The 12,020-nt window shown below is 34.6% G+C and overlaps 1 protein-coding gene across 18 annotated transcripts in view; it reads right to left on the minus strand.

Annotated features, from left to right (window-relative positions):
* Positions 1 to 12,020, minus strand: part of NEK10 (NIMA related kinase 10) — a 106,175-nt gene that overhangs the window by 18,319 nt on the left and 75,836 nt on the right. For 10 of the 18 annotated variants that reach the window (XM_021298467.2, XM_065051604.1, XM_021298454.2 and 7 more), the window contains 3 exons: positions 9,966 to 10,003; positions 4,698 to 4,798; positions 1,601 to 1,711 (listed from right to left, as the gene is read on the minus strand). In XM_021298467.2, coding sequence (XP_021154142.1) covers positions 1,601 to 1,711; positions 4,698 to 4,798; positions 9,966 to 10,003 — 250 coding nt within the window. Of the gene's footprint in view, positions 1 to 1,597; positions 1,712 to 4,697; positions 4,799 to 7,410; positions 7,439 to 9,965; positions 10,004 to 11,121; positions 11,251 to 12,020 lie in introns of those variants that run through there. The other 8 variants (XR_010470126.1, XR_010470125.1, XR_010470122.1 and 5 more) reach the window with 8 other exon arrangements.

Here is a 12,020-nt window from a genome sequence, read left to right on the forward strand (position 1 = left end):
TAACAACGCTTGCTGGAAGAGTTTAACCTAATTATTTTCCCTATGTTCTTCCTATTATCTCTAAATGATGTCCATGTTATCCAACCTGTTTATAATGGTGATTTTGGTAAAATATGTACAATTTATTCACTGATGCTTATCAATTCTCCATCTTTCTAACTACGCTTTTTGTTGCTGCTTTGTATTAATAGCTCCTGTAAATACTTCCTTCAAGGTAGAAGTGCCCAGTATTTGCATTCATCATTTCAAACATCTTTAGTTTGCCACCATTTACTTCTGAAATAGTGTATTTCTTCCCTTTTCTGCAGGTTTAAATCCAACAGTTTTGAAACTAACACAATTTTACAGTTGATAACATTTATAAATAAATAGGTTCCTTTATTTCTAGGTATTTGAAAACTAGGTTAGCACTTCCTTTTTCTTACCATATATTTGGGCATCCTTTCCTGAAAACATTGACTCAATACACATTTAGCAAAAACTTGCTTAGATTTAATATTATGGCCAAAATACAGGAATATTTTAACATAAACTACAGTTTGATTTACATGACAGCAAACTGGAATGAAACTGAGGCTCAGAGAGAGGCATCTTTAAGTATCTTCCAAATGTACTATCAATCTGAATACTAAGTAGCCACCTTCTGTGGAGCTTAAGCATTTCAGATTAATTATTACAAAAGTACAGCAAGGATTTAGCATTTGCGGTCAGTCCATCCCATAGCAAACAATGACTTAGAAGACTCAGTTCAAGTAGGTGACAATCAAGTTAGATTACACAGGGGAAATAACGTGATAAGAAATTATTTGTCATGAAATTTTAGATACAGTAACATACCTAATAACTGATTTGTTATCAATTAAAAAATAAAATATCTTAGCTTCACAGTTTCCCACAATACACAGATGCTGAGGATGTCATTTTCAGATCCTCTGCTGACTCTGACTACAGTCTTCTCAGGAGATTTTGCAGGAACATTTAGAAACTCTGATATTAATTGTGACCTCTGTCACTGTCAGAAAGGATCCAGCATGTCATTGGAAAACAAGCAGGCATGGTTCTTTAGTCATGCCATTCTTGCAAATCTGTGGTATTTTTAAATGATGACAATAAACTGTTCCTGACACACTATGCAACAATGGGACAACGTATGCTACATTCAAGACATTCTGGGACAGTTTTAGTAGGAATACATGCCAAAACATGTATAATACTGGAAAACTAATAGTAAATTAAGAAGAGCTCACATAAAAGAGCTCATATAATCTTTATCAGCCTTTGCCACAAAAAGTTACACTTTCCTTTCTCTTCTCTTTCGGAGCTCTGATGAGATGAAGTCTGATTTTGCATATGAGCAGCTAGTAGGTCCTTTCCATTTACAAAAAGTGTTCTAATGATCAAAAACAAACTTGAAACCAATCTGTAAAAGCTGCTTACTTAAGAAGCCTCCATATTTTCCAAATAAAGGATAGCTAGAGAACATTCTAAATATTTCCTTTTAAAAATGGAATCTTACACTCATATTTTTGTGATATTAATATCAATAGCTTAATTCAAGTAGAAGAAAAGTTGATCATAGGTAGTAATTGGTGTACTACACCTTCTTCATTTCTGATTTCAGATTACAGGGATTGCTCTGCTGACTGAAGAGGCACTTCTTGAATCTCTCAATGACCCTCCTTTTCAAGTTGCATTGCAAAGCTGGAGGAAGCTATACAAAACAAAGAAACAGATGTTTTCACTGCTCAGATACACCTCCCATTAAAATGACCTAATCAGTAGCACCATTATTGAAAGAAGTAGCTACAACGCAACAAGAAAAATTAATATTAATAGCATGGTAATAAATAACAGTATAAGACTTGATTTAATGGCACATTATAATAATGCTCCTAAGTTTGACCATCCTATTAGTCTCATTCTCTTTAGCCTTGAATGTAAATATCATAACGAGCCTAATACAGGTAATACTAGATTTGGTACCATGATCAATGTGTCAGTATTTGAGACATTTTTCTGCAGACAAAGCCCACGGAACATCGGTGTAGATTTAATGTGGGCTATAACAAGTGACTCCAGCTGAAATTAATGAAACTTCGTAGACCTTCATTCGATGTGTGTAGAAACTGGGAATGTTTCTCATGGCTTCGACATGCTCTTTTAAGGTCCTTATGTACATCTCAACACAATTCAGAATGTGACTTTTGCTAGAGGAAATTTACATTTCACTAGGCTACAAAGCAAAACTGTATACTTTTTCTCCTGTGTTTTGTGGTTGAGAAAGTACACATCTTCCAACTACATTTGCAAAATAAAAGCACGCATCATACTTTATTGTGTTTTAAGGTCTTCAATCAACAGTTCAAAGAAGGTCTCTTTCTTTGCTCTTTAAGATTTTAAAACCATTTTTATGCTCCAACAGTAAATGTAAAGCTTTAGATGCTGGTCACTGCAACAACACCAACCCAGTCTGATAACAGTTCTGTGATATGTACTACTTTTGGAAGGATGTCCTATGCTGTTTCTGTATAGCTGTTTATACATGCAGAGCATGTTTATAAAACCATTATTTTCTACCCTTTAGTACTGAGTTTATAATCACATCACTTATGTAAATTCACAAAGTGCCACCCCATTGAATTCAGGAAGCTTTCTGACTGCACAAGGCAGGTTTGACCACTAACAATTCACATTCAAACACAGTCACAGTACAGATTATAAAGATTTTTTTTTTTTTCCCCATTTGAACAAATTACTGCTCCAAGATGGCTACAAATCTGCAACAGCTATACTGGCCTCACAGGAGTCCTGATTTGCTCTGGCAAACCAGGGATCAAGGTTACATCCCAAGCATAAAAAAAAATTAATCAGACAGCTGGTTGCATAAAGTTTTAAAGTTTAAAGTAGTACCTGCATAACAAGTACTACTCCCTTTTAATGCAGATAAGGCCTTATACATATGATTCAAGTCAGATGTTGAATGTTCCTTAGACTGTGAATAAAAGAAATAATGCCTGCCGAATACTTTACAAACTACGTGCCACTGCAATGAGCTGCGTGCAGTTAAGGTACCATGGGTGTCCTGGGATATTCTGAAGCAAAGGTGGTAAAGGACAAGTCCACTGCATGAGAAACCCAGAGTTGCCTCAGGCAATAGTCTTCAATTTTAGCTTTTGTTTTAATTAAAACAGATGTCAGATCAGTTAAAAAAAAAAAAAAAAAAAATAGGCCCAGGATTTACATAATATTCTTTTTTCTTTTAAAGCTTTCTCTTACATTGTTTTCCAGAGATCACTCTGTTTCTTGTTCCCATGGAAACTGGACTGGGAAGGCTGCTGGCAACAAAAAACTAACAGGCAAGAACTCTCCCTTGTAAACTTCAGTTTAGAATTGTCAGCTGCAATACTCAGAGTTTTAGAAAACAGCTCTTTATTATAAAAAATATTGTACCTTAGAGCTTTAAGAATATAAACAGGTACAGGAGAAGCAGATAGCACACAGTGAATAAGTGCAGGAATGGATCCTGGTTTTTCTGCCTTCCAATGCCAAAACCACCCAACACCAAAAGCATTGAAGTTCCTATTAATGCTTCAGTGGCCAATTCTGAGTCTTTGAGTGGCTGTTAGTTCTCAGTTATCATGCATCTATGTTATGGTAACTTGCATTAATTAGTAGGGCACTTAAGAAAACCTTCAATAGAGAGAGTAGGTTTACTAATGAGCATCTTGGACACCTGATGTAGCATGTAAAGATTGAACTGCCTCATTTCTTTTAGCAGGTGAAGGAGATAATTCTTGCAATAAGTTCAATAAATTCAAATTATCTTAAATAACAATTGTTTTCTTTGTCCTTGGTGACTTATTTCCTGTATTACCTGTTTTGATAAGTCTCGCAGTTTAAAAAAAAAAAAAAAAAGGCAAAATAAACCCAAGTTCAGTTATGCTATTCTGCTCTAAACACACACAAAATCACTTTCCAAATACAAGCACTTCATTTTGAAAAATAAGACGATGTTTAATTAATAATAGCAAACTTTGCAAGTAACTGAATGGCAGCCATCTTTCTGGAGAATAAAGAGACTCCTGTCACATTTTTCGTTGAGAGTTCAATGCAGATTTATATCAACTCCGTTTTTGCTCTGGGAAGAGCATGAAATAACTTTAGCTCTCTTTCACTATGAAAGAGTTGAACTTAATTTTAAGTTTGAAAAAATCTGATACTTCAAAAGATTTAACATATTTAAGATTTGAAATATTGCACTAGAAATCTCAATAAATTATTACTGTTTATTTATAATAAAAATTATTACTTAGAAGTTATTTAGAAATTATTGCTACAGAGAAGAGCATTTTATATACTCTCCATGTCAGTATATGATATTAAGTCACTTAAAATATTCATACTGCTGGCATAACAGAATGTTGTAAAAATAATTTACTGTACAATCCATTTTTCTGAGGTGAGCCAATGAATTTTTTTCATATGACTCAATTATTGCCATCCTCCACATACTAATATTCAAGGTTAGTCTTTATTTAAATGATATATTTTTAAAGCATCCTGCCATCTGCAAAAATGTCAAGTTCTGTTGTTTTTAAAGAACAGTGACTAAATTAGCAGCACTTTGCAGTACCATCATTTTGACAACAGCAAATAACTGAAAAGTATAGAATGTCAGAAGCAACAGTAATGCATACTTGAGTGATGAAGATAATTTTGTGCAGCTGAACAAGAATCTGCTGAACAGGGTCACTGATCTGACGCACCTTCCGCTGTGATACAGCAATTCCTGCCGATGCTGTAGATGACAACAGTAAAATCAGGAGGACAGCTCATTTTGTTGCCTTAATATATAAAGAGCATACACTGTTTAAAACCTGTAGGTGTAAATATGAAGTTTAAATGCATGACTTGGTTTTCCAATAATGCTGGGAACAAAAAAAAGGATAATATAAAAGACTTAAAAAACTAGACTAGTAGCGTCAAACTCATTTTCACCAGGGGCCACGTCAGCCTCACGGTTGCCTGCAAAGGGCCAAATGTAATTTTAGGGCTCTATAAATGTAGAAGCAGTTACATTTATAAACCGGTGAAAATGAGTTTGACACCCCTGGGTTATACAATGTAACTGATAATGGGTTTCAAAAGAAAAATCCCTTTCTCTGACTCACTTCTAAGTTACTCTAAGAGAAAAGAAGTATTAATGTAACTCACTAATCATAAAAGTTTTCCCACATTTATTCAAAAGGAAATGTAAATATACGATAAGCGGAATTTTCTTATTTTAACTTTTTTTTTTTTTTTTGCATAAGCTAACGTACGTTATGTTTTTTATATATTTTGATGTTATGAAATTTATTTTCATTTTACCCTAAGTATTACAACAAAATGTCTGATGTGGACCATTTGGCAAAAAATTTTATTAAAATATATTTTCACGTTGCCTTATAGTGATGTATGTTGCTTTATCACAGCTACTTTTTGTTTCCAACATCTAGCAAGAGCATGTTTCGAGAGAAACCTCAAGAAAATGTGCAAGAAGCTATTAATCCCTTGGGTCTTCTTTACTTTGCATGAGAAAATTAGTGGTTTCTGTTCTTTGTCATAAATTTCTCCACACTAAAGATCACCCTATTTAAAGAACATATTGATGAAGACTGTGGAAAGGACCTATTATCAGCATTCTCCATGATCAAAATGACACCACCATAAAGTGTGGAAATGGTATTTTTCATGTTTAGAATAAAAGGACATCAATGCTAAGGAAAAACTAATGCTGTAAAAATTCCTTTCCCTACAAAGGAAAGAATAGAGACAATTGCTTTGTATTACAGACTGTATATTACTTTAGCTTGTAGATTATATAAGAATAGAGTGTTGGTCTGTGAATATAAGTGAAAGTGGGTTTTAACACCGTTTAAACACAAATCTAGTTAGATATTGATAGAAAAATGCATAAAGTTAAGCAAACCACAAAATGGGATTATGCAAACCAGAAAATATTAACACAGATTCAATTTCCCTGTATATATGCATGTAATTATGAGCTATGCACGTTACATATACACTATATATAATTGTATTTCCCCACCCCTGCCATTTTATATGGCATACAAAGTTGGCCTGTTTGAAGAAAATTACTAAAGTTTTGAAATAAAATATTTTATCAGTTTTGAAAACTTCTGTTTCTTAATACATCTCCCTATCATTTCTCTAAGCATTAACATTTCACGTAGACCTGTACACTAGGCAGATCAGAAGATAAAATATTCTTTAACTAATTACTAAAAAGAGATCACGAAGATGGAGATTGGCAGTAAGAAAGTATTGGCACTTCAAGAAAAGAACTTCACTACAAGTTCTTTCTAATATTTTCTTCTAAAGCAGATATTGAAATAAGTTGTGTGTTCGTGTTGTTTTATACTCTGTGCTTAACTATTTAATTGCGTATTCAAATACGATCTTTGCTAAAAAGTATCCATCACACTCAAGGACAATGGCACTACATTTTGTACTACCAAGCCTGAAGTAAGGATGAGGGTCAGTTTGGAATTAAAAGGAAAACTATTATTTAAGAATATTGCAGTACATTAAACATTTGGCTTCCTCTATTCATTTTTATTAGATTATTGTTGATTTTATCTAGATAAGTGAATATTAATTATTATAAGGAGCAAGAAAGCAGAATTTTTGTTATCTTATGAAAACAGTGAGTAGGTGTAAACCTGTTTCTCTTCCTCTAAAGCTAGATTAGCATCCTCTGTAGAGTAAATCCATGTACATAATGTATACTTCCCATAGACAAAAGCACTGCATTTTCTTTCAGCAGAATAAATTTAACACAATTTTAACCTGTTCATTTACCTCTATGTGTTAAGATCAGATTAAAAAGAAAAAAACAGCTATGTGAAAATATTTCGTTCTTAGGATCAAGAAAAACCTAACTTACCAGCAAATAATATCAAATATCCATGCATTTTTTCTTGTCATATTCAATGAGATATTTGAAAAATACTAGCCAAAGGTAGCTTGATAAAAAGCAAAACCAAATTCGCTTGACTGCCTAAATGAGTGAGCATTACTTAAAATTTACCAGGCACAGTAAACTCAGCACTAATTTGTGGATATTATACTTAAATGATTGACTATATTTTCTTAACTAAAGAGCATTATGAACTTACCTATTGAACTGAAAAAAACACATGATAATTTATTTGTATTTCATGGAATAATTTTAATTCCAGCCATAAGAACCAATAGGGAAATACTGCTATTAAGCTTTAGATGATTTCACAGAATTAGGACACAAAAGCAAATATTATGTATTCTACAAAGTGCAGAGTTACGAAATATCATCCAGATTTAAAACAGAACAATTAAAACAAACATAAAAGCTTGATTTGTATTTACCTAGTGCTCCTCTATCATGCTTTGCCTGCTGAGAAAGAGTGCAGAACCAAAACTAAATCAGATTCTTCAATTTTTATGCGGTAAATCAGTCATTATTTATTATTTTAATCTTGTGGTTTTTTAAGCCATACACACTGTCAGACCCAGAGATGAAATAAAAGCTTATCAGCAGACTGCCACTATAAAACACTTAGTGTATCACTACAGAACATCAGTTAACAAAATCACCTTCCCAGGTTGAGTATTAGACCTGCAAGCTAAGCAAAGAGCTTAGCTCCAAATACTGCACTTCAGCCAGCAGCCCTGTATCTCTCTGAAATACTGTTATCTCTAAACTACACTCCAGAGACTAATTTAGATCCATATACTAAAATTTCCTCACACAGAAACACCTTGAGGATCATAAAGTGTTATGTACAGATTTATGTTCACCTAAGCTTCTTTTTGCAAAGTGATCTGGTGTTGATCTGGTGTCAAGAATGAAAACTTTACTGAGATCAAGATGAAATCCAAATACCAAAATTAATTAGCCCACAAGTGAACTATTATAACTTTTTTTCCAGTTGAATTTCTGGGCTGGCTATTTTAACAAGAAGTAGAAGAGAGACATTCACAAACCAAAGTGTCTAGGGGCCAACCAGATCTGAGCTGTGCTCTCACAGAAAACAAAGAGATATAGAAACTGTCATTCTCTGACACAGAGAGACATTTCTAGTGGGATCAGGAAGATAATGACATTATTGCTACTGTTGGATTTTTTTTGTGGCTGATGGGTTGAGAGGGGCAATTGAAATTTGGTTTGACATTTTTCCCTAAGTCTCCTCTTAATAAAATCAATAAGAGGGAAACAAGTCTTGCATTTTACCTGAGCCACTTAAGGAGGAATTTAGCTTGGTCTTTGCGCTCAAGGTGACAGTTCAAGCCATGCTGTAATAATCTAAAATATCTCATGTAAAATATTACATGAGAAAAACTAGTTTGATTTAGTTTGTACTGACACATTTTCACCTCACTACCAAGTGTTTCAATACTGCTATATTCTATCCTGTTACAACCTAGGAATCTTCGGGTTTTTTTAGGACACTGATAAAAACTTTACTTCCTTGACACGTCACCTTTTTCACTGCTCCCTGTTCTGTGATATTTTTCTCTTTTGCTGTCAATAGCTTGTATTCACAAAATAAAAGCAAAAATATGAGTGCCCTTTCTTTTGTGTGTCTTCTCAGACTTTTTTTTTTCTGAATAAAAATATGCTGAGAATGATATCAGCAAATAGAAAGGACTGAGCAGGACATAATATGAATTTCCCTGTTATTTAGTGTATGGAGCTCTCTCTCTTTTCTGTTAATAGTATGACAGAAACAATATGACTTGTCAGTCTAGGAGGACCATATGTAATGTCTACTTGTACTGTCTATGTGCTTCAAAGACAGAGACCCAACACTCAGCTAGAAACTTCAGGAGTTCCCATAAAGTCCATACATTCCAGACGGCTTCACAATTACTTTTTTTTTTTTTTTAATATAGAAATATAGCATTATCTGGGGGATGAGGGCATATGTGTATGAATAGGCTTTTGAGGACTTGATCAAAAATTTTAAGAGTTTTACCTGAAAGGAAAACATTACTGACAAAAGATGTCAGATTTGCTCAGATTACCCACAGGGCTGAAAAGATTAACAAAGGCTAAAGCATTTGTCTGCAAATCATTATAGCTCTGACACATTATCACTGGATAGTGGGTTGAAACCGTGTGTTGGTATCATAATGGCACTCTTCAATAAACAGCCTTGAAAACTGCAGAAAACAGACAGCAGATTTTGATCTGTACTGCATAATTAAAATTTATAATACAATTTTTATATCAAAAAGCTGTGAAATACAAGTTAATATAGACAAAAAGTACTTTTTAAAATAAATATCAATATTTCAATTGCTCAAAATAATTTTCTTTCAAATATTTAATTATTATTTAATTTGGACAATATGCACTCTGAAATCGCAGCTTACAGTATGTGAAGCTTCTCAGTAAAAAAGGAAAGAATCTCAAATGAAAAACTAGCTTCAGCAATGATGATGTATAAATACATGATAATTTACAAGGGCTCCATGAAATATCCCTTTCACAGAAGAAATTCCCATGGCACTCAGCAGAAGTTTAGCCAGGATAATGACCATTAAAATTAGGTCTTCCTGATTTACTACTGGAATTCACAGTTTTCAAAAATTCCTTAAGGATCTTTCAGATAACATATTTGTACTCTAAATGCAATTACCTCCTTTTCTAACATTTTAAAATACAACTATTAGATAATACCATGATTTTTTTATATTGCAAAGAACTACAAGTGGAAGATTTGCCACCTTGTTATGAATGAACACTCTTAGTGTGGGTCCTGCACATGAGTGGAGGCACTCTCAAGAGCAGATCAATATTAAAGCTGAAGAAATAGAGGAGACACTCTATATGCAACAGGAGAATAAGGTTTTAAAACTCAAAAATCATTAGGTTTCATTTAAGTTAAAGTTTGATTTTGTTGCAAACACAACATTACCTGGTCGCAGCCTTGATCCTGGACTTTCCATATAATCTCTATGATTATATTAGAAAAAAAAAAAAAAAAGTATTTTAAAAATAGTGATTTGCATCAATGACTGTAGAGGAAATATCAGTATTCCCTCCTGACTCCTCATGTTTCCTCTAAAGGAAATCTCTCCAAATTCACTAGTTTTTCACTGTGCATTTATAAGTCACATAAAGGCTGGCTTATTCTTCATGTCCAAAATAGCATGACTTTTATTAAATAAAAAGTTAGACTCTATTCCTTTCCCTGTTCAGTTTTTAGCCTGGCAAGTAAAAAAACAGTAGACAGAATTTAAATACTTAAAACTCAATATGCCACTAGATCACACTTCTTTGGCATTTGTACCTGTTTAAGGACATTTCAATTAACCCATTTTTTGGATAGAAAACATAAACAAGAAAGTAATTATTGTCTAGTGGATAGTACTATAACATAGAGTACTTGTAAAGTGGGGGGAAAAAATATATTACATCACCAGGACAACTATACCTCAATGTCAGAAGTCTAGGTCCAGATGTTTCAGTGCTAGTTTCTGCTCCATAGTCAATAAAGACACTACCCCAGCCTGTAGATTTCAGTTGCTGAGATAAGCAACAGATAGAAACAGACAAATGGGGAACTGAAAGAACCAATATGATGTCCTGACGGATGGCAGCCTCAAGAGCCCCGGCATGGCAAGGATTTGTATACATGTTTTAGACAGGAGGGAAAATTACAGTTGGAAGGAGCAGTTATGAAGAAAGATAAGGAGATAGTTTTGCTATTGTTTATGTGAGGGCCAGAGACAGAGAATAAACAAATGTGCTTGCTTCAAGGCTCAGACATTACAAGACTGCCAATACTGACTGCAGCAGGACTAAAACTGGAAAGCTAGCAAGAGATAAGTGACAAATGACATGTCATCAATGTTTATAGATATCTTAAGGGTGGATGTCAAGAGGATGGGATCAGACTCCTCTCAGTGGTGCCCAACAATAGGATGAGCGGCAACAAGCACAGACTGAAGCAAAGGAGGTTCCAGCTGAATATGAGGAGAAACATCTTTATTTTGAGGGTGCCAGAGCACTGGAACAGGCTGCCCAGAGAGGTTGTGCATTCTTCTTCTCTGGAAAGATTCAAAACCCACCTGGACACACTCCTGTGAAATCTACTCTAGGTAGCTGGTGGGTTGGACTAGATGATCTCCAGATGTCCCTTCCAACCCCAACCATTCTGTGACTCTGTGAAATGGGATGGTGATATGCTAAGACCAACTCTGAAAGAAAAAATAAAGTATTGTGTGGATGGGTTTTTGTTAGATGGAGATTTGTTATTGAACTAGCCAGGCCCAAAGGAATTTCAAGGCCACCTCAGAAAGCTGAAAACAGGACCTGCTGTGAGGATGAGGCAGTTCTACAATAACAGGGCCTCAACATGACGTAAATCAACGGACCTATCAGCAGTGAGACTCCAGTGCGTGGACAGCTCGTGAACATAGATGATATCCAATTAGTGAATGCATGCTTGGAGCGTGGACGCATGATCAGAGAATAGTTGCATATATAAGGAGGCTTGTTTCTGTAATAAATGGCTTTGTGTGATCCACATTGAATCGGAATGCTGAGTCCTTTATCACTCCAACAGTGTTGCATTTGAAGTGACAAGAAAAGCACAACAGCAAAAGAGCACACACAGAAGATGGCAAGGGTGAGGGTAGGGCTCTAGAACTGAAGGTAGGGCTGAAGAAACGTTCCTTGCAACAGTGTTCCAACCGTGCATTTGAGTGACCAGAATGAACATATCAAAAGCAAGGAAGGCGCTTGCTTGCATGACAGCATTATAAACCCAAGGAAGAGTCTTAGCAGTGTATACTGATAGGAAAGGTTATATCTTAGAGGTGCCAGGCAAAACAGTGAGACATAAGCTGAATACAAGAACTTTGAAAGACGCACAAGTTAAAGCAGATGTGCAAATGTCAAAGTATTGGTGAGGATGGATGTTACTTTTGAGAAAGATTAAAACCTGAGCTAATGACTAGGACTTCAG

Source organism: Columba livia, chromosome 2 (assembly GCF_036013475.1).
Source record: "Columba livia isolate bColLiv1 breed racing homer chromosome 2, bColLiv1.pat.W.v2, whole genome shotgun sequence".
NCBI lineage: Eukaryota > Metazoa > Chordata > Aves > Columbiformes > Columbidae > Columba > Columba livia.